A 23,628-nucleotide genomic window follows, 5' to 3' on the forward strand; every position below is an offset into this window, starting at 1 on the left:
CCAAACCAGGGATTGAACCTGGGTCTCCTGCATTGCAGGCAGATTCTTTACTGTCAGAACCACTGAAACTTTCTACCTACTGAGGAACACTCTGTAATTGCATTAGACTTGGCATTTTTCTTCACATGACCAAAAGAAGTGATCGAAATGTGAAAAATGGCACCAATTAGCTTTGGGAAAAGTGCAAATGCAGGTGTCATTTGTTCACGTGGCAAATGCCGTTTGGATGCAGTCACTGGCTCTGACAAGTCCAGCAGCTATTAAATCGTGTGCATGTGTTAGTCGCTTCAGTAGTGTCTGAGTCTTTGCGACCCCATGAACTACAGCCCAAGAGGCTCCTCTGTCCATGGGATTCTCCAGGCAAGAACTGGAGTGGGTTGCCATTTCCTCCTCCAGGGGATCTTCCCAACCCAGGGATCACACCCACATCTCTTACGTCTCCTGCACTGGCAGGCAGGTTCTTTACCGTTGAGCCACAAGTGTTGAAATTACAACTGATAACTTTAAGCAGGAACAAACGTGCTGGCTCTGATGTTGTTGATATTGTCTTCTTTGGACCACACAGACACACTCACACACAGGCCCCCAACACTCCACAATCTTCCTGGCAATTCCCTGCATTGCCTGTTCTCTGGAGCTCTTTGTTTTTCACTGAGAAAGGCTTCCCAGTGGGGGATTTCAGCTGAGGAAGAGTGAAGACATACATATATAGCCAGCATAGGGCTTGCTAGTGAGCAAAAAGACATATCCTATGAAACAAAGTTTTAATCTTTATTTTACATATTTATACATAAAACTTTTAAGGAACCCTCTGAATCCAACAGAATGTTAATAGCACATCTAAAAATGAACTTCAGGTAGTCAACATTCACAAAATGTTGAAAACTGATTAAAATATACATATTACGGAGAGCTACAACTTCACTACGAGGCAGGCATGTATTTTTTGACTTGGATAGCACCGTCATTTACAGTTCTTTAAAACTACAGTGAAGAATGACAGCAGTCAATGGTAAAATGCTGCTCCAACTCATAATCTCTAAACAAATAAAAATAAAGTTAAAACTACCCTCTTTGATTAACCATGACTTGTGGTGGTGTAAGTACTATACATTTTTTTGTAACAATATTTTATTAAAATGCCTGATATTGAGTGGCACAGTAAAAAAATTAAAATAAATTAAGAAGCAAAGGCCAATCACTGGACGTTAAGCTTCAGACATTATCAATGACTAACACTGATATTTGTTTCTGTGCCACCTTTAGCAACAGCATTTTTACAACCACAGAAGCAAAAGAAAGTCTAGCTTGTCCTCTGCTTGGATGGCTTCTTTTCACTTTGCAGGCATTTTCTCGGCCAGGTGCTTCTGTTGACTCTCGGCATGTCTGTGGAATGAATAACACAATTATTTAGTGCTGAGGAGGAAGAGCCAAACTACTTTTCCATTGGCAGCTAAAACATCCTCCATAGTTAAATCATGGGAATCAAGAAACAGTGCTTAATTCAAAAAAAGAGGAAAAAAAGAAAAAGAAAACAGTACTTAATTGAAATGACGGTGCCTTCTTTTGATTTTTTCCCCATGGCCAAGCTGCCTGGCACGCAGGATCTGACCAGGAATTGAACCTGGGCCTCCCCCCCTGGATTGGGAGCATGGCCTTAACCACTGGACACCAGGGAACTCCCTAACTATGGATGGTGATGGATCTTAGTTGTCCAACCAGGGACTGAAACTGTGTCCTCAACAGTGAAAGGATGGAGTCCTAACCACCACACTGCCAGAGAATTCCCTTCAATTTTTATATTCTATGTATGATTCCTTTTATCTAGTAAGTCACTGGATTAGCCTGAGACGTGTAGATGCCATTTTTCTTTGAGAAGAAAAGTGTTGTTTAAAAATGAAAAGGGAAAATAAACTAGGATAATTTATTTAGCAAATGTTTAATATGGCCTTCTCTGTGCCAGGCACACTGCTTCCGGTGATGGGGATTTGGGGGTGAGCAGACAATGAACTCTTTGTTCTCCTGGGGCATCTATCTCAATGGAAAGAGACAAGAATGGAACAGACAGCAAACCAGCAGACAGCAGACAGAGAGTAAGTGCTAAGCAAAAAAGTCAGAACAAGCTATTGTGACAGAAAGTTAACTGCATGACTACTTTATCTAAATATGCACCAAGATGCAAACTTAAGTATTAACAAGGCTCCTGTTAATAATACAACAATCCAATATCATTCTTACAAAGGGTAGTCATGTCTTTAGAACAAGTGATAGGCTTTGGTGGATGCAAAGATTTCCCATATTTGGTACTCTTCCTCCCCTCAATCAGTCCTAAGGGCATGATTGGGTCAGTGAGGGTGGGGACAGGGCTGGGTAATCCTTCCTACTCATCAAGTCCTATCATGGCCTGTGAGCCCAAAGGCGGGCCAACCCAGCAGCTGACCAGTGGAGATGAGAGAGGGGAATGGCCAAGCTGCCGACGTGACCCAAGTAAGCACTAATCAAACGTCTTCTGGGAGAGTGGTAGGGTCTGAAGACTGCCAGAAACAAACGTTTTGAAGGAGGATCTTAGAAAATTATAAATTGGGCAAGAGAAAAGTTATCTAATGCTGTGGTTTCCAGCTGTGATCTAAGGTTCGGGGGCAATTTCTGTGCGCTGCCTTGACTTGGGTGTAGTCGATGACATCAAGTGTTAACTCACTGGCATTAATGATGCAGAATGTCTCACATCTGTGGCACAGAGAAGACAAACCACAAATTTCTTCAGAAAAGGGACAGCATTGTCTTTGCCACACGCAGCAGCCCACAGATAATATTCTGATATTCACTGAACCCTAAAGGGGCTCAGGGAAAAAAGATAACAATAGCACTGCATCCCCAAGGAAAATCACGCCTTTGAGCAGATCATCTTTTTAATGTGTGTAAAAGAATCTTGCTTATTTTCATAAAGTAGCTCAGGGGCCTCACTTGAACAAATTCACCTTAAGAAATATTTTGATACCCAGTGGCTAAGATTCCATGTAGCTAATTAAATTATGGTTCTTATAGCAGCTTTAAATAGGTATGTCTTTATATGTGAGTGTGTGTGCAAACCTACAACACGAGGTTTTCTGAGCGACAAGGACAGAACAGATAGGCAATAGCTTCAGAAAATACTGAAAGTTGGGTGTTATTTTTGAAACACACATACAAGGATGAATTTCACTAAAATTTTAAACAAAGGAGGGAAAGAGTTTCAGTTTATAAAACTAAAAGGTTCTCATCAACTGTTTATATGAAAGTCTTCAGTAGAATTAATTTCACTCACGCCCCACAAGAACTCCTTTATATCAACAATCACTTTTGAGGACTTCCTATGTGCTTGGCAGCCCCCGTCATAGACTCTGAGGACTCTGAAATGAATGAAAGTAAGCACTGTGTCTGAAGCTGAAGATTTAATACTTTGGCCACCTGATGTGAAGAACCGACTCATTGGAAAAAACCTTAATGCCGGGAAAGATTGGAGGCAGGAGAACAAGGCGGCGACAGAGGATGAGATGGTTGGATGGCATCACTGAGTCAAAGGACATGAGTCTGAGCAAGCTCTGGGAGATAGTAGAGGTCAGGGGAGCCTGGTGCACTGTGGTTTACGGAGTCGCAAAGAGTTGGACATGACATGGCAACTGAACAACACGGCCAGGCTGGGAGAGACAGCAAACAAATATAGCACAGTATGATCAGGCCCCGCTTGGCAGGAGTGCTGTGCCGCCAGAAGCGCAAAGAGGGTCCTAGATCCGTCTTGGGGGTTCAGGGAGCGCTACTCCAAAGACGTATCTAAACCTGTGGTTTTCGTATTAGGCCGTGTATTGGACTCATCAGGAAAGCTTTAAAAAACTTCTAGTGCACAGAAGTCCCTGTCTCACAGAACAGTTAAATCAGAACCTCTGGGAGTGAGACCCAGGCATCAATATTTTAAAAGCTCCCCAGGTGATTCTAATGTGCAACCAAAACTGAGAACCATGGACCTGAACTGACACCTGGATGGTAGGAGCTGGACAGGTAAAGCGAGCCGGAGAGCAGGGCTCCCTGTAGCCGTGCTCGCAGTCTCTGGGATCCGGCTGCCACATTCTGGCACTCTGCCACATTCTGGCCACCTTTGGGGAAGCTGAAGTATATTTAGATCCCCCTCCCCCCCGCATGAGCAAAATTATATTTTTGCAGCTGGAAATGGACATAGAAACTACTCCCCACCTGCTCTTGTTTCAAGGGTCCCTCCAACACCTTTAAATAAGTGACTCCTCTCCTCCAAACCCCATGGTTCTGCCCGTCCCGTCTCCCACGATCATACCATCTGCAGTATAAACATAGTACACTGCAGACCTAAGTAACAGCTGAACATTTGGAGGAAAGGGAGGGGCCTCTGCATGTCTTCTTTGCACCAGGGAGTGCCAGTACTGCTCTGAGGGACAGAGAAACTGTCCTCTGTTATCACTGGCGACTCACAGAGTTGATGAAAGAGTTTACATCTTTCTCAGAAGATGCATGTCCTTGTATATAGTTCACTACTGATTTCCCATAACCTTTTTAAAAAAAAATAATTTTATTTATATATCAGCTGTGCTGGGTCAGGCTTTTCTCTAGCTGTGGGGAGCAGGGGTTACTCTGTAGTTGTCTTGTGTGGGCTTCTCATCGTGGTGGGTTCTCTTATTGCGGAGCACGGGCTCTAGGGCGCTGGTCTGCAGTAATTGTAGCTCAGGGGCTCCTGAACCAGAGATTGAACCCCTGTCTCCTGAATTGGCAGGTGGATTTCTTTACCAGTGGGCCACAAGGGAAGCCCCTGAGTTCCCATCATCTTAACCCCTATGTGCAAAGTTCTTAGCCTAACAAAAAGGGAGGTGTCTTACAATTGTTGGTGCAGTGCCTGAATATACCTGTAGGGGGCAGTAACAATATTTGAATGGTACCATATTTCAGACGTAGGCAAACATGCTAAGAAGGTATGAGAAGACCTTCTGGTTTTTTATTTGTTTTTGTTTTTGTTAGGAGCAATGGCAATAACATCCAAAGCATACAAAACAGAGTGCTGCCCACAGGTCTTTAAAAACAAACTTAAACACAGTTCTGCAGCCTTTATTTTGCTACCTGAGCTATTTTTATAACATTGCATTTGGGAAAATATTTAACCCAGTGTCTCACACAGAGAACAGGTCCCCGTGGTGAGTGCTGGGAGCATTGTCACTACATATGTTGTCAAGCTTCCCTTCGATGGTTCTGGATCACATGGCTAATTCCTTATGTTATTGTGACAAGCAGTTTTCTCTCTCTCTTCGGGAGCCTCGACTCTCTGAATACCATCTCCGGGATTAATAGTAATTGTTGCCTTGTGGCTTAAAGACTTCCTATAAACTGACTCAGAAAAGGTGTCATAAGGCTGTAGGAATGCTCACAGTTTTCCCATGCACTTCACATACTTATGATGAGAGGCTTTTCCACAAAGAAAGTGATAAAGAAATGCAAGATCTTGACTAGCATTAGTCTAGCTTCCCTATTGCCCAGGGAAGGAGGCATTCTTCACCTCTTTACAGAGAGGGGGCCTGGAGCCAGGCCCAGCTAGAAACCCAAGTCTCGGGGTCTCCCCATGGTGAGAGCAATCTGGTGGCACTGGTGCTGTGGAAAGATGCCAGGGTCCTTGCCTTCTGGGCCCGGCAGATGTCATCAGGAGTTGGGTCAGATAACAGCAAGTGCCACTTGGGGACAGCCACCACGTGCTGGAAGCACGCCCGCATGGAAGGGTTTAGGGACGACTCCCCAGGGAATCGTCCTTCAGGATAAAGTTCTTAGGCCAGAACTGATGACCAGATTGAGGTGGGGGTGTTCCAAAGCGCTGACAACCCATCACGAGGGAAGGATGGTTGTGCAGAAGCAAAGCATTTGGGTGGGAGAAGTTTCGGCTACCTGCATGCATGCTCAGTCACTCAGTCGTGTCCAACTCTTTGAGATCCCGTGGACTGCTTCCCTCCATCTAAATAGCTGACACCAGCAGAAATTAGGCAAAAGTAAAGGAAGAAATTCTTGACAGCTCCATGTGTGTGTCAATCCCTCAGTCGTGTCCGACTCTTTGAAACCCCATGGACTGTAGCCCTTCAGGCTCCTCTGTTCATGGGATTCTCCAGGCAAGAATACTGGAGTGGGTTGCCATTTCCTTCTCCAGGGGATCTTCCCGACCCAGGGATCAAACCCTCATCTCCTGTGTTGGCAGGCAGGTTCTTTACCACTAGCGCCACCTCACTCCTGCCTTAATTCTTAAGCTGCCGATCATCCCGGGCTACTTTCCTTCTCTGGGAAGGGTGAGGCCCCACTGACCTGGTCAAGTCCTCGATGTCCACCAGCATGGCGTCCTGTTCCGTGTGCAGCTCATCTCGGATAAGGAGCAGCTGGACCAGCTCTTCGTTCAAGCCTGGGGCAAAGGAAAGAGAACATTAATAAAGCTGCATCAAAGTCAGGATGTGAAACTATCCATGGACCATGGTGTGTGTACCATATAGACACACACATATATACAAACAGCTAAACACAGTAGGAAAGTATTTTTGCTGAAACGTTAGGGTTCTCATTAGCTTCTCAGAAGCTCAGGAGAAGCCACCCATTTGAGAAAACTAGTTTGCCTACTTACAGAAGTGTTGGAAGAAAAGGAGTATGGAGTAAATCCAATTACATTCGCATTAAAGTGGGAAAAGAAGTGGTTAGATGTTAGGAAAGTAGCTTGTTAGAAGAAGCAGGATTTTATTTTGAAGATACGTGAGTGTAAAAGTCTGGGGCATGTTGAGTTTTCCACCGTTCATCTTCAGGGGGCCCCAGCCACGCTGACCGCTGGAGGGGCTGCCCCACCTGACGGGCACCACATCAGATGCCCAGCTGGAGAGGGAGGGGCTCGAGGATGCTCAAAGGTTACCTGGGGCCACAAGGAGGAGCACCCCGACATGCAGGCTGTTCAAAGAAAGAGTAAAATCTAAAGATGTGGGAGAATGAGATACAAAAGACCTGAAGAAATCACCCCTGGTCTCCAGACAACAGGTGCTGAGGAAAAGACCCTTTAGGATTTATCGTGGGAATAAAATAGATGGAAACACAGCCAGTCTTCCTGAAATCTGTGCAGTGGGTTAATCTGGCTTCTGCCATTGGAAAATATAAACAAGCCCAGGGCTGCTTCATGCTTTTTCCCCCCATACTGACTTAGAACAAAAGCGTCTAGGCCTGAACATGTGGACACGTGGGGACAGCATTCATTTGGCAAGAGCTCTAGGCCCAGCAACAAAAGGAAGGAAGAGGGTACTCAGCAAGGTCCTCCTTGAAAACGCTGGATTCATATCTGAAATGATGCATTTGCTTGCCTTTAGTTCAGATTTGTTTCCAATTTTAAAAAGGAAAAAAAAAAATCATACAAAGAAATCTAAAACTTCCTCTACTCCTGAAAAGGACTAGCTGGCAATGCTATTATTTACAAGTCTAAGGAAGATATTTTGATGGTAAGAGATCAGAAAGCCTTTTAAATCCTTGAAAGAAAAATACTCCTAGTAATTTATTCTCAACGAAAATTAAAATGTAGTAGAACTTCAAAAAAAAATCCTATGAATCTATGGTTTGCGACCCCACGGACTGTAGCCCACCAGGCTCCTCTGTCCAGGGGGTTTTCCAGGCAAGAGTACTGGAATGGGTTGCCATTTCCTGCTCCAGGGGATCTTCCCGACCCAGGGATCGAACCCAGATCTCCAGCATTGCAGACAGACGCTTTACCGTCCGAGCTACCAGGGAAGCCCAAAATGTAGTAGAATTAAAAAAAAAAAATCCTATGAATCTATGGTTTCCTAATTAAAATGTAAATCCTTTCTTTTGATTTTAAAATAATGAAGGTATTGGGTTAAGAGGTTAAGACTCTGTGCTTACACTGCTGTGGGTGTGAGTTTGATCCCTCGTTGGGGAACTAAGATCCCTCATGCTGCCTGGTGTGGTTGCCCTGACTCCGCAAAATATTGAAGGTATTAAATTGCCACTGCGCATTTTATTTTTTTCTAGTGAGTTCTTAGGGCAGCTTTCTATACTGGCATAGCACATGGGAATGTCTTTTCTATATGAAGTTTAAAATTTTTTATTATGGACATTTTCAAAGTGATACAAAAGCAAAGAGACTTTTTAAATGAATCCCCTTGCCCTATGCATCCAATCACCTTCAAAAATAATCAACTCCAGGCCAGTCGTAACTGACGTTTCTCCCCTTCTCCAGTGAGGTCATTTTAAAGTGAATTTCAGACATCCTATTGTTTCATACATAAACGCTTCAGTATGCATCTCTAAAGACAGGGCTCTTTTTTTCTTTTAAATTAACATAACCATAATGCCTTTATTGTACCCAAATAAGTCAATACGTCTTTAATAAAACATTTAGTCAATGTTTGAATTTCCCTAGTTGGTTCCCAAATACTTTTTTATGGTTGGTTTGCATTGGGTTGGCATGTCTCTTAAGTGGTTTCAATCTATCAGCCATGGACTTTATGGACTCATATGTTTCAACGCTGGAGGGCTCGTGAGTTCACCTGGATTCAGCAAGATGCCCCAGTGATTGAGCTCTCTCTGTTACTGGCCCAGCACATGCCCTTCTTTGCACAACCAGCTGAATGAATGCCACTCACTCACCACAACTGCCTGCACACTTCCGGTAGAGGTCCTTCTTTATTCTGGGGGTAAAAGGCCCACTCCTTCTCACCCTATAATTTTCACCTATCAGTCCTATACACTTTCGCCACCTGAAGTCCCACAACATAAGGTGAATAGGGTCTGATGAGCTAAAATAAATATATGTACAAATAAAGGTGAGCACATAATTGCATACGTATAATACACATACAAATGTATATAAATACAACAAAAGACCTGGAACTACTAAATTGTATTCTACAAACAGGTGTTGCGACCCAGCTATATGCCAGGCACTGTGCAAGAAGCTGGGGATTTCAGATGAATTAAAAGGACCCTTAGTCTCTGTGAATCTTGAAAAAGTCTTAAAGTTTCTCAACATTTTATAGTGAAAAAACAAAGGAAAAAAAGAGAGGGTCGATCCTCTTCCTTTCCTTGCAAGGACACAGGAGGACCCCGAGGAAACGTGATATCCCATGCTATTTTAACACTTCGCATCCCATCTTCCAGAGTATCTCACACTTACTTTCTATCTGGGAGTGGAGGTCATTGACTATCACTTGTAGCTGCCCAATAGTCATGTCTCTCAGGTCAGTGGGCTTTAAACTTCTTTTCATCAAGCACTCACTTATATGAGGCATGTGTGGCAGCTGAAGACACAAAAGGAAGAAACAGCGTTGAGAGCAGAGCAGTAAGCACATCCAATACAGGACCCAGTTTTCTCCTAAAAGACCCACCTTCATTCACCCACTTCAGGGTCCTCGTTTAAAAGCTTTTCCTGTCCGACTTCTCCAATGCAAGGCCCTCCATTCACACACCACACATTCTCACATGTTATCAGCATCATAATGGGACATTACTCAAATCAAAAGTTTTTGGACTGGTCTACAACTGAGAGTCAATAATTAGATCCACAAGTGAATTACCAGGGAGCTCAAGCAGTTATCAGTTACATAGATTAAATTACTAAGACCCGCTATTTATTAATTTATAGCATGCTACAAGCACTGTGCCAAGTGCTTTGAACACTTTTTCCACTGAATTCTCACAATCATGCTCTGACACAGGTGTTATTATTATCCCCATTTTACAGATGAGAAAACTGAGACTTGCCCAGAGCCCCACAGTAGATCAGTGGCAGGGCTCGTCTTAAGCTCCAAAGGCCACGACCTTTATCCACTCTATCACACTGTCTTCATTGAACGGTGGGAACAAAGAGTTAAACCAATAGTGAGTTTGCCACAGCAGTGGGTTCTTAAACTGAGACCGCTTTAAAGGAATGAACATATTCTCACAACAGCTAAGACTGCCCTGAAGACACAGAGCAGATATGAATGGGGAGCAAAGTTTATGTTTGTGAAATCTGTAGCTTATGCATCCTTCTGTGATACCGTAGGAAGGAAAAAGAAACAGACTTAAATATTTCTCAATGACGTTTTACACAGCGCCTTCTAGAAACCCAAGTTTGCATAACTCTGGGAAAGGACTGAGACAGCCTCAACCACGTGCAGCCACCCCTCGCCAGCCAACCACCACACGCCCGCCCCCAGTCCGCTGCATTTCAGCGCTCGCGGCTTACGAGATCAGCGACGGGAGACTTTTTCCTGTTCTGTTTTTCCACTTCCACTTGCATTTTGGCCATTGGTTTGGCCATGGCAAGGGCCATTTTGGCTTCAGCTTGCAGTTTCTTTTGCCTTGTGAGGAAATCCATGTCATCCAGGGATTCGGATTCTTCTTCAGTAGTGTCTCTATCTGAGTAGGAAGAACTCTGTTTGCTCTGAAAAGGGAAAAAAAAGCAGCATCTGAGCTTTGTGCGTGGGGTCCCACCTTTGGAGACAGACTACAGCCTTCCCTGAGCCCTCTCTCAGAGCGGCCAAGAGTCCCCTCCATCAACACAACCCAACTCTTGATTTGATCTGTACCAATCACAGGTAACTTTTATTGAATGATTATTTATTTACCATTAGCATTTAATGGGTCAGGACATTCCCCTGGAGGAGGGCATGGCAACCCACTCCAAGTATTCTTGCCTGGAGAATCCCATGGACAGAAGAGCCTGGCAGGCTACAGTCCAGGGGCTCAAAAAGAGTCGGACATGGCTGAAGCAATTTAGCACACAGCATTTAATGGAAACAATGTGCTAGCATTGTTCTAAGTTCTTTGCATATTATTTTTTGCATTTATTTATTTGCTACTTTATATTTAATAACTGTATTTCAACATAATTCTTTTTTAAACCTTTAAATTAATTTTTATTGGCATATAGTTCCTTTATAATGTTGTGTTAGTTTTTGCTGTAGAGCAAAGTGAATCAGTTATATGTGTGTGTATATATATACATACTTTTTTTTAGTAAGTAACATTTTCAGAGGCAGTTTATCTCCTCAGTCTCAATAAAAGGTTGATTTTAGCATAAAAAGTAACATAATTAATAATAGGGAGAATATGTATTTATAACAAACTTGAGACTTTTCTTTGATTCTTACTCTCAAAACTTGCTTGAAGTGAACAGACTACAGCAAAATATTTCACCCAGAGCCAAGGTGTTACGTTACTCCCTGAGTGGACAGGATCTCAGCTATCCAAAGTTCTCTTGTGGCACTGTGCTCAACAACTAACAGTTTCCTGTTAGTTGGTCTTCGATAAGAAAGGTGCTGGATAGACCTCCCAGAGAGGAAAGAAATTCAGGAACAAGTAGTCAGGATCATCAAGCCATCTTTTATATATGTGTGCAAGGACAAGTGTTGTTAGCTGCTAAGTCGAGTCCCACTCGTCGTGACACCATGGGCTGTAGCCCGCCAGTCTTCTCCATCCATGGGCAAGGATACTGGAGTGGGTTGCCATTTCCTTCTCCAGGGGATCCTCCCGACCCAGACATCTGACCTTTGTCTCCAGCTTGGCAAGCGGACTCTTTCCCACTGAGCCACCAGGGACACCCAGCAAGGAAAAGTAAGCAAAGCTTAACCCACATTATCTTGCTGGTTTCTCTGAGCGGTATCTCTTCAGGGCTAGCCCTCCCACCCCCTGCCAGGACCCCATCCCCTGTCTTTTAAAATGTGTCCACTGCTAGTCTATGCTCATATTTCTAAGACCAATGGGGAAGGAATGGTATATAACACATTTTCTATTTTTTTATTTACTGCATGCAATTCTTTTTTTAAAATTAATTTTTATTGGCATATAGTTGCTTTACAATACTGTGTTAGTTTCTGCCTTATGGCAAAGTGAATCAGCTGTATGTTTACATACATCCCCTCTTTTTTGGATTCCCTTTCCATTTAGGTCACCATAGGACACTGAGAAGAGTTCCTTGTGCTATACAGTAGGTTCTCATCAGTTATCTATTTTACACCCAGTAGTGTATATATATCAACCCCAATCTCCCAATTCATCACCCCCTCTTTCTCCTTTCTCCTCCAGCATCCAGATGTTCCCTACATCTGTGTCTCTATTTCTGTGTTGCAATAAGACAATCTACACCATTTTTCTAGATTCCACATATATGTGTAAATAATATATGATATTTGTTTTCCTCTTTCTGACTACTTCAGTCTTATGACAGTCTCTAGGCCCATCCATGCCTCTGCAAAAGCCACCATTTCATCCCTTTTTATAGCATATTTTCTCTTATAATTTTTAGGGCCTATGTGATTTTCCTGATGATTTAATATGAAAGTAGTTGCTAACTTTAACAGAACTATGTATCCTCAGATCACAGTTTCAAGTTTTCAATCACTCAAATTTTAGGAACATGTCACGTTAAGAAGGGCTTCCCCGGTGGCCCAGGCAATAAAGAAGCTCCGGCAGTGTAGGAGACAGGAAGATCCCCTGGAGAAGGGAATGGCTACCCACCCCTGTATTCTCGCCTGGAGAATCCCATGGACAGAGGAGCCTGCTGGGCTACAGTCCATGGGGTCGCAAAGAATCGGACACGACTGAGTGACTTCCACACTCCACATGTTAAGAAATGTCATGAGACATCTCTTTCTAAATCTCTGCAATGTTTGTTCCTGATCAACGACAGAAAAGAAGCTAAGTGAGCAGGAAGGCACACTCTGAGCCTCAGTGGCAGCTCGGAGACTCACCATGGGAGACAAGGGGGTGTCCAGGCTGGTTTCCGTCTTGCTGTCATCAGCATCGCTGTCCTTGTCACTGCCGCTGTCGTTGACAAAGCAGATCTGCAGGTTCATCCCACTCTGCAGGCTGGGCAGAAGCACACAGAACACTCATTCCACTCACTCTTTGTTACCCGGCAGCATCCCAAAACTGTGGTTTTGCTAGAGAAAGTAGTTTAATGTGTTCTTCCCAGGGAGCAGTGAGTGATCAATATTACGCCCAATTCATAAATGGTAACTTTTACTAGAGGATAAGAAAGATACATTGATAAACAGTAAGTGGTAACTTCTAACTCCTACTGTAGTAGCTTTTTTTCCACACAGAAATTCATGTTGTTGGAAAACTAATTTCAAGCCCCATTATAGCACCTGGCACAATACCCAACACATCGTTGGGACACGATAAAAATGTGTCGAGACACTGAGTTTACATTTTTGTCAATGATGATGAATGGATCCTCAGCCAAGCAGGGCTGCCTGGCGTCATCTGATGTCCTGCCCCACAGGGACAATCCAAAGATGCTCATTAAAGCCAGCATCCCGGGGCCAGAGGTCTCAGAAAAAAGACTCCCCCCTTTTATTTTTGCCTCAAATAGAAAAAGGTCACCTATCAGACGAGTTGATCTTTGCACCTCTCACTGTGACAAGTCAGAGCTGATTCGGTGTTAGGAAAATTTTATTTGAGGCAGTTGCCAAAACCCAACTGAGGGAGCTTATTTATATCATTAAGGAAAAAAAAAAACCACACCAGAGGTTCACCCTAGAGAAACTTAAGGGAACTTCTAACCTAGTTATAAAGGTACAACGCTGGAACACAGTAAGGCTCTGCAGACCGCCTGGCGCGCCGAGCCTCAGAGGCAGAGATGTCTTGGGAGTTCATTATGTTTGTGGCGAATCCGGGAAGCTCCAGGGGGGATATTTCTGGAAATGTGGTGACAAAGGGCCTCCAGGCTGTGTATCTGCCACACACACAGCCAGGCTGAGGATCCAACTCTGTGTCCTCACGCTCATTGGAAGGCGAACACGTTTCATGACTGACAACAAAAAGCTTTTCAAGAAGCACTTTCTTAGCATCCCTAGTATCTCCAGTCTATATGTAAGCTTTGAGAAAGAAAAAGCAGAAGGAAACCCCTTAAGCAGCAAGGGTCCTAAGGAGGCTTGTGTAAGCCAGGTTTAGAACAGTGGACGCTGAATCTGCTCTGGCATTACTGTCACAGTGAGAGATGCAAAGATCAACTCGTCTGATAGATGACGTTTGCATTTTAAAAAATTCCAGTGGGTAGGGATGCTATGTACAAAATGCTCAGATGACTCACTGAACGCACTTGTTTGATTGAAAACAATACAGAAGTCAGAAAAAGTACTGATTTAACATGGGCACCACTGTTACGTGTATGCACTGCCACCTGTTGTTAACTTCTGTGATTACTGAGAGTCCCAACTTATTTCCCCAGGAAGGAAATGCAGGCTTTCTCTCAGTAGGTCCAATTCCGTTGCTCCCCACCCTCCTGTGCAGGCAAGCAGAGTCAGACCCAGGGCTGGCCGTAGAAGGTGACAGGTTCTCCTGTGATCAGCTGAGGGTGCTTGGAATCAGCAGGACTTAGGTTTGAATTCTCACTTCATTCCCTAAGCATAATACTCAATCTGTATCTTCATCTGTAAAACAGGGTGTATAATTCAGTAAGAAGGAAGCTTCAATACTACGGCCACCTGGTGCAAAGGGCTGACTTATCGGAAAAGACCGTGATGCTGGGAAAGATTGAAGGCAAGAGGAGAAGGGGACCACAGAGGATGAGATGGTTGGATGGCATCACCGACTCAATGGACATGCACTGGTGGACTCAATGAATTCAACAGACTCAATGAACAAACTCAGAGAGATAGTAAAGCACAGGGAATCCTGGCGTGCTGCAGTCCATGGGATTGCACAGGGTTGGATGTGACTGAGCAACAGAAAGATTGAAGGTGGGAGGAGAAGGGGACGACAGAGAATGAGATGGTTCGATGGCACCACCGACTCAATGGACGTGAGTCTGAGTAAGCTCCGGGAGTTGGTGACGGACAGGGAGGCCTGGCATGCTGCAGTCCATGGGGTCACAAACAGTCGGATACGACTGAGCGACTGAACTGAAGTGACTGACATAACAAGAAAGAAAGATGAGAGGATTTAGCTCAGAGCTGGCACAGAACAGGTGCTTTATACGCGTTCATTATCCTCCTCCCTACTTTCTGAAAGCCTACACAAAAGAACACAGGATTTTAAAGGTGATGCAACTTTGTAAAGAGACCCTTGAAGTCACGTACTTGAACACCTGGCCTGTCACGGCAATTTCTGATGCACAGCTGACTCTCTGAGAGCATCCTGAGCTGACTTGAACTGTTAGGCAGCTTGAAAATTTATTGAGGTGGAACTTGTCTCCTTTTAATTTTCTTCCAATAGAATATTTTTTTCTGGACTAATCTAATATGTTCAGGTTACCCTTTGGTCCCATATAAATTAAGCTTTAAAATTCATTGTTTGTAGTTGGTAAAAAATTAAAAAAAAGTCAACCATTTTTAACAATAAAACTCAAGATCCATGGATTGGACAATAGTGGGAAATAAAAGTGCAAATTAAAAACAGACATATTTTAAAGTCATATCTTAAAGACATTTCAAATTAAACCTAATTTGAATCTAGAACTATATAGTATTTCCTATTTATCGAATAAAGTCTTGAAGAGAAGATGATACTACATAAACAGGTTATAAACACACAAAATCACTGACAATACCATTGCAAAATAAAGTTTAAAACATCCAAAGAAATACATTTCATTCTGAAGAAAGCTTGATCATAAATTCTGATGTGTTGCCCCCAAACTGACCTTAGACCTAAATCAACCATCCCATACAGCGTTTCCAACTCAGGAAAGGCAAATTAAAAAAAAAATAGGGAAGGCTTTAGTAGTTGGAGCAAAATGAAAAAAATCACCTCAGGTGGAAATTCAGAAAATCGCCTTAGTAACACATTATCACCGTGGGAAAGTGCGCAGACCTTCTTACAGGGCGAGCCTTATAATTCCTTGTAGCGGTAATCACCAAGAATGTTACTCTCAGGAAAAGGAAATTATATGACACAGCAGCCAATAGTTCAGCGGGGATTTTGGTAAAGACATCTTAAAACAGACTCAGGTTTCAAGGAGGATTTGTTTCCCTTTAGCCTTTAAGCGGGTTTAAGATGAAGGCAGCTTTTAGGAAGACTCAACCAGAGCTCCCAGCAGCGGCCGGGAGTGTGAGGGTCTCCGAGCTGCAGGGTCAGGGGCCATGACCCCTGCTCGGCCCGTCCCTCCCTGGGGAGGCATGGCCGCCCTGCGGCTCCTCCTCTGGCCCCCTGGAGCCCAGGCCTCTGTCCTTCCCACTGCTGCGGGGCCTCGCTCACAAGGCCACAGAGTCCTGGGAAATTCCAGCAGCTGGGGGGCTAATTTGCCTGGATCTCTCCCGCACAGTCTGAGGTGGAAACAAAACACCGTCCTCTTCCTGCTAATTAGTGTATAATTGAAAGCATCCAGTTCCAGGTTACTTGATGTTTGGAGTGGCGCTTGGCAGACTGCGAAGTGCAAAAGGCTGCTTGACATGTGTCTTGCCTTGGATTTGATTTCCGGAAGGTCTGTGTCCTGGTCACCCCAGGAGCTGCTTCTCCTTATGCCACGAACAGCCATAGAGTTGCCCCGGGTTACTGACAGGGAGCCAAGTCCCCGAGAAGGGGCTGTCCTAGATGGAGAAGGCTCAGAAACACAGAGAGAAAGACCAAGTGAGCCTTCTGGACGTCTCTGTGAGTTCATGTGGCTTTCTGAGGGACAGTTCCTGCCACCCAGAATTGGGAAGGCATTTAGTCGAGAGGCTGTTCAGCCTCGGCGTCCTCTTTGGCATTCATAGTGAGGGAAGCTGTTACTTGGGGCTTCCTGGGTGGCTCAGTGGTAAAGAATCTGCCGGTAATTCAGGAGACTCAGGTTTGGGCCCTGGGTTGGGAAGATCCTCTGGAGGAGGGCATGGCTACCGACTCCAGTATTCTTGCCCGGAGAATTCCATGGACAGAAGAGCCTGGTGGGCTACAGTCCACGGGGGTCGCAAACCCTTGGACATGACTGAAGTCTCTAAGCAACTGTTACTGAGAGAATGCCCGCGCTGATTTCTCATTACCATCACCAGGCATATTATGAAAAAAAAAAAAACACAAAATTGAGAGAATGATGGAGTTGGAAAACTCTTACCTCCTAAGAATCCTAGCTACCTGGTGATAACATTTGGTAGAAAGATAACACTTTTTTTTTCCCCTTCACAAGACAAGGAAAAGACCGGTTTACTCCCTGGGAGAAGTGATGGCTGGTCCTAAAGTTTGCGGTGACGTCTACTGGGGGCACGCAGCATTGGAAACCCAGCCTCTGTCCTGGGCTTGGGTTTTGATGACTGGGAGTGGCCTGGTGTGATGGCCAGCTCCAAAACCCAGAACTAACTGGGGTGTTTCTCGATTTTAGAAACAGGAATCTCCCAGCACCAGCTGAAACTGCCCGCATTCACACAGAAATGGTTAAGATTCTTTGGTTCTATACCCTACACCACACCTTGGTTAGCTTCACTTGGACAGCTGCACTGAATGTGAGTTAAAAGTGTGTTCACTACGTTCTTTCCCTGGGCTGAACAACCATCTGTGGATTATGGGCAAGGCGCGCTCAGTCAGTCGTGTCCGACTCTTTGCGACCCTGTGGACTGCAGCCCGTCAGGCTCCTCTGTCCATGAGATCTTCAAGGCGAGAGTACAGCAGCGGGTTGCCATTTCCCTCTCTAGGGATGGGCAAGGCAGGGGTTACTCGAAGAACTCAGATAACTTGCCCCTGATCTGTGACAGCCTGATTATTAAAATGTCCCAAATCTTCTCTTCCTCTGTCTGGTCCCTCTCTAATAAGATTGTGGCTTCTCCATCCAGAGGTAGAGTCTATTTCCTGATCCCTGGGCTGCCCTCCTGATCTGCCACGGCCAATAGAGTGTGGAAGAAGTGATGGCGTTAGAGTTCGGAGTCTCCCCCCGCAGGGAAAGCTGCCACTGCCCAGGTCCAGCTCGGCCGGACGGCAGAAGACAGACTTTGCAGCACAGAGCTCAATTGGCAACTGTCCCAACTGTGGCCCCAGGCATCTGAGAGACCTCAGTGAAGAGCAGCAGAGGCACCGTGCCAACCCATAGCTAATCACAGACACAGGAGGAAGCCCCATGTGAACCCAGGTCTGACCAGCAGTAGAAATCAATGCTTATCATCTGATGCCACTGATGTGGGTGGGTTTTTATGATATACCATCACTGTGGCAGCAGATAACTGCTGAAAGGTTACAAAGCAAGAGGCTACAGGCAGTACCTCCAGTGGCCTTTTCCCCATATTGCACTTAATCTCAGGTGTGGATTTATCAAGTCTTGCCTGTGATGGCAATATAATTTTAAGCGCATATACATCCTGTTGTTAGTTTTTGTTTAGTTGCTAAATCATGTCCGACTCTTTTGTGACCCCACTGTCTGCAGCCCACCATGCTCCTCTGTCTATGAGATTTCCCAACCAAGAATACTGGAGCAGGTTGCCATTCCCTTCTCCAGGGGATCTTCCTGACCCAGGGAGCAAACCCGAGTCTCATGCAGATTCTTTATGGCTGAGCCACCAGGGAAGCCCATGTATTAACCCTGTAGTTGCCTATAATTTCAAGGCAATTGTATGGTTTCCTTAAGAAATAGAGTAAAAGGGAACTTCAAAACGCCTAGGCATTTCAAACCTGCAAGCATTGCTCACCTTCTGTCCAAAACCAGCGTGGTTGTGAGGGCCTCTGGCTCTGCTGTTACTCATTACTCAGTATTCCCAACTAGTCTGTGGCTGGACTGTTAAAATATATTGCCTTTATTTATTTTAATGGATCTTTGATGCATTATTCAAAGGCTTTCTACATAAAGCCTTTCTACATTTGCTGTTTTATGAGAATTTCAAAGGAGATGGAATATAAAATGTATGCTGTAATTAACCAAGGATAGCTGTGAACACATTTCATTTTTCTAAGAATCTGTCATGAAGAAGGAATGTGGGAACACCTGAGGTCTGGGTAAGTTCTAGATACCTGGGGTGTATGATGGTGTCTCTATAGGATGCACTGAGGTGGGTTAAAATGAAGCGCTGCTAGGGACTTCCCTGGAGGTCCAGTGGTTAAGACTCAGAACTTCCACTGCAGGGGGCATGGGTTTGATCTCTGGTCTGGGAACTTGATGCTTTTGAACTGTGGTATTGGAGAAGACTCTTGAGAGTTCCTTGGACAGCAAGGAGATCCAACCAGTCCATCCTAAAGGAAATCAATCCTGAATACTCATTGGAAGGACTGATGCTGAAGCTGAAACTCCAATACTTTGGCCACCTGATTCAAAGAACTGATTCATTTGAAAAGACCCTGGTGCTGGGAAAGATTGAAGGTGGGAGGGAGGAGAAGGGGAACGACAGAGGATGAGATGGTTGGATGGCATCACCAACTCGATGAACATGAGTTTGAGCAAGCTCCAGGAGCTGGTGATGGACAGGGAAGCCTGGCGTTCTGCAGTCAATGGTTTTGCAAAGAGTCGGACAGGACTGAGTGACTGAACTGAACTGAACTGGGAACTAAGGTTCTGCATGCCATGCAACATGACCAAAAAAAAAAACCAGAAAAAAATTGTGAAACACCTTTCCCATTTCCCAAACCTTGCTACTCACTCTTCTTTTCCCTACTGACTGTTTCATACTGACATTTATCATGAGATTTACAGAATTAATATTCAGAAAAGAAAAGGCAAAGTTTCTGTTTCCCAAAGTTATTGTGAAAGTATACTATTTCTTATTTTACTTCAGTGGGGCTGTGTTAACTTCCATTTGCTAAAGACTGTGCAATGCATGGGATGATCATTCAACTTTTAAAAAATTAAAAAATTTAAAATTGAAGTATAGTTGCTGTGCAATATTATATGTTACAGGTGTACAATATAGTGATTCACGATTTTTAAAGGTTATACTCCACTTACAGTTACCATAAAAATATTGGCTCTATCCCCCATTGTACACCTCATCCTTGTAGTTTATTTTACACCTAATAGTTCATACTTCTTACTCCCCTCCCCCTCTGATGCCTCTCCCTCTTCCGCCTCCCCACAGCCATCTCTCCTCAGTGCCCAATGTGGTAACCACTAGTTTGTTCTCTATAACTGTGAGTTTGCTTCTTTTTTGTCATATTCACTAGTTTGCTGTATTTGGTAAGATTCCACATATAAGTCATACCATACAGTATTCATCTTCCTCTGTCTGACAATTTCACTGAATCTAATGCCCTCCAAGTCCACCCATGTTACTGCAAGTGATAACATTTCATTCCTCCTTAATGGCTGAGTTAAGCTGGCTTTTTAAAAAGAGTGATATTCATACAACAGGTTCAAATACTGCTGGCCTAACATATAACATCACACACACAAAGTACTATAAATGATGCTTACAAGTATATTAGAAAAAAAGGGGACATTCATTCATTCATTTGATGATCAGGCAAGAACATCTCTGCAAACCCCACAGCGCGGGTCAGCTGCTGCTGAGCATAAGACCCCTGAATTCCTCCCCTCCCCACACCTCCTCAGGCCAGGACACACTCCTCCTAGTTCCACCTATTGCCTTTTATCTGGGCTACCTCATTCCTTCAAGCTTCTTCCTGGCCCCTGCAGGCATTTTATAGTTCACGACCCCTGTATTAAGTGGATGCATGGAGGTCTAGGAACAGAGACTAGGTCTTTGAACAGGTACCAAGTGCTTGGATCATTAAATCACAATATACAAACAGAAATGTGGAATATACAAAGCACTGCGACAAAACTGAAAAAAACAAACACTTACTAGACACTCCTTATCCTACATATGAGAAAAGAAACACTTTCACTTAACCTGAATGCTAGCTGGCAAGTATGGTGTTAACCAAAAAAAGCCGATGAGCAGGGAGCTAACTGCAGAAGAAAGGCTGTCTGGCCACTGGAGGTGGGGTGAGCAAATGGAGAGAGGGATGGAAAGCTAACTCTCCGGCAGTTATGTGTCAGAGAAGTTGAGGGTTGTTTCAAACTGTGTGCTGGAGACAGGACTGGGGGACAGAGACCATCATGCCTCTTCACGTCCTGTCCTGACCCCACATCTCACAGGACTCAGGCTCCCGGCTTCCTCAGCAAAAGCAGAGAAAAGCAGCTCTGAGGGTGGGGGAGTGTGGACGGCGCTCTCTGGGGTTTCTTCTCCCAGTTGTGGGCAGACCTTTTGTCTGCTCTCTTTCCTAAGGCTCGTCAGTTCTGGACCTTCCATCTGTATGTGTTCGCATGAGGGCTGGTGGGCATCCAACTCCGCAGTCTTCTCACTACTTAGAGGCTAGGGGTGGGCTAGCACTCACCAGCTTTTCTCTGGTGAAGTGCCAGCCTCTGGAGCCTCGCCTAATTCTTCAGGGAGCCATAAATACCTGCATTCCTCAGACAGCTGCTGGTTCCAATTCCACGTCAGCATCCAGTCCCTTCACTAATGACCACTTACATGTAATTAAGTTTGGAATTATAGGGTCTTAATGTTAAAAAATGCATTTTCACCAGAAATGTTTTCTGCATGAATTGAAGACCAGAATGAGACCTCTTCTGATACTGCAATAATGATGGAATAAAACAGTCATCTCTCCAAAGTGCCAAATGTGGTACAGTTTCATCTTAATTAAAGCCAAATGATTTCTAAGCCATCTACATTCTCAAATACAAAGTTACCACTTTTGAGCATCTACTATGTTGTAGGCACTTAATAAATATTATCTCTAATCCTCAGGTACATATAAAACAAGTATGATGAACTCCACTTTACATATAAGAAAATCAAGGCTCATGGATTAAATTATACAAGGTCACAAAGCTGGCATTTTATTCTAAGAGAGTGTGGTGAGAAGCCAGGCACTTTAACAAGGCTAGAATAAATTCATGAATGGAAGAATAAAAGAGAAGATGAAAAAATAAAAGCAAAACAAAAAATTGGAAACAACTTCAATGACTAACGATAAGAGATTTAAGTATATTATGGTGAAATACATGATTGGCCATTATGCGGCTGGTAAAAATATATGAACAGTTATGAAATGGGCAAATGATCTTGAAGTATTGTGAAGTCAAAAAGAAAAACCAAACTCTAGAACAATAGGTATTGTATAATTTCAACTCTGTAAACAAAAATGTGGAGATACATGTACAGAAAAAGTGGCAGGAAATACACCTAGATATTTTTTGATGGAAGAAATTCAGCTGACTTTGAACTTTTCTCTTTTGAGTGCCTCTAAGTTGCTATGTGTGGGCATTTAGCAGGAATTAAAAAAGGAGAAGCAGAGAAAATGGGCGAGTTGATTAGCGCTTGTTTGTTGGAGAAAGGTGAGTAGGATTAAATATTTGACAGCTGGAAGAGGACCGCTGCGTTTGTGACTCAGACGGTAACTATGCAGAGACCATGACTCACACATGAGTCAGGCTGGCTTTTGTTCCTGGCAGGGTACTGGGGCGGGGGTGGTGGAAGATCCTCTTTGAGGGCAGTGAGAAACATATTTTCTTGCAAGTGGCCATTTCTGTGGCTGGACTCTTTGATTCAACTGTTGTCATCCCTCCCCAGCCTAGCCTTAACCTCCTTCCTTTTGCATCTGCACAGATGACAGACTCTAAAGTAATGGATATACATTTCACCCTTTGTATTTGTTTTCTTTTTTAACTTTGCCTTTTTAAAAAAAAAATTTTTTTTTTTGGTTGTGCCACACAGCAGGTGGGATCTTAGTTCTCTGACCAGGGATCAAACCCACATCTCCTGAAGTGGAATATCCCCTGGAGTCGAAGCATGGAGTCTTAACCCCTGGACTGCCAGGGAAGTCCCTCACTGTATTTTTAAAACCAGCCTGCCTATCGATTCTGCTCAGCCCAGGTGGAGTTTAAACTTGTATCTGCCTGACCTGCTGATGATTTTCAGCTGCTGGAGCTGAAGTTCCGCTCGTACCCCTTCCAGAGCTGCGATAAGGTCTGTACCGCGGCTGCAGTTTAGCTGCGTGGTCATGTCCAACTCTTTGCGACCCCATGGACTGTAGCCCACAAGGCTTCTCCGTCCATGGGGTATCCCAGGCAGGAATACTGGAGTGGGTTAGCCATTTCTTCTCCAGGGCATCTTCCCGGTCCAGGGACTGAACCCTCACTGAGCTACCTGGGAAACCCTAAGGTCTGTGCTGCTGCCGCTGCTAAGTCGCTTCAGTCGTGTCCGACTCTGCGACCCCATAGACGGCAGCCCACCAGGTTCCCCCATCCCTGGGATTCTCCAGGCAAGAACACTGGAGTGGGTTGCCATTTCCTTCTCCAATGCATGAAAGTGAAAAGTGAAAGTGAAGTGGCTCTTTCGTGTCCGACTCTTAGCGACCCCATGGACTGCAGTCTACCAGGCTCCTCCGTCCATGGGATTTTCCAGGCAAGAGCAGTGGAGTGGGTGCCATTGCCTTCTCCACTAAGGTCTGTGAGGTTAGATTAAAGATAGGGCGGTTGAAGGCTCGTGTCTGTGGATGTTTTTGAGGGGTATGGTTGGATTTGGTGAAAATTTTAACTGCAAATTCTTTTACTCTCCTGAACACTGAATTACTGCTTTCACCACTTTTCATGTTTATGTTTAAAAAATAATTGGGGCTACCATTTAGGCTTGGTCCCATAGTAAGCTTTATCTCAGGGACTTTCTGTTTCATGATTTAATTTGTGGTCATCTGATTCCATTCAGTCATTAGGAGAATGCAGTAGAT

General features: G+C 44.3%; 1 protein-coding gene across 6 annotated transcripts in view; it reads right to left on the reverse strand.

Moving 5' to 3' along the window:
• Positions 1-752: 752 nt before the first annotated feature.
• Positions 753-23,628, reverse strand: part of SCHIP1 (schwannomin interacting protein 1) — a 175,700-nt gene continuing 152,824 nt past the window's right edge. For all 6 annotated transcript variants that reach the window (XM_065943416.1, XM_065943419.1, XM_065943415.1 and 3 more), the window contains 5 exons: positions 12,753-12,870; positions 10,247-10,444; positions 9,194-9,317; positions 6,340-6,433; positions 753-1,386 (listed from right to left, as the gene is read on the reverse strand). In XM_065943416.1, the coding sequence (XP_065799488.1) occupies positions 1,335-1,386; positions 6,340-6,433; positions 9,194-9,317; positions 10,247-10,444; positions 12,753-12,870 (586 nt within the window). In that variant the 3' untranslated portion in view covers positions 753-1,334. The remainder of the gene's footprint in view (positions 1,387-6,339; positions 6,434-9,193; positions 9,318-10,246; positions 10,445-12,752; positions 12,871-23,628) is intronic.

The sequence above is a fragment of the Muntiacus reevesi genome, chromosome 8 (genome assembly GCF_963930625.1).
Source record: "Muntiacus reevesi chromosome 8, mMunRee1.1, whole genome shotgun sequence".
Classification (NCBI taxonomy): domain Eukaryota; kingdom Metazoa; phylum Chordata; class Mammalia; order Artiodactyla; family Cervidae; genus Muntiacus; species Muntiacus reevesi.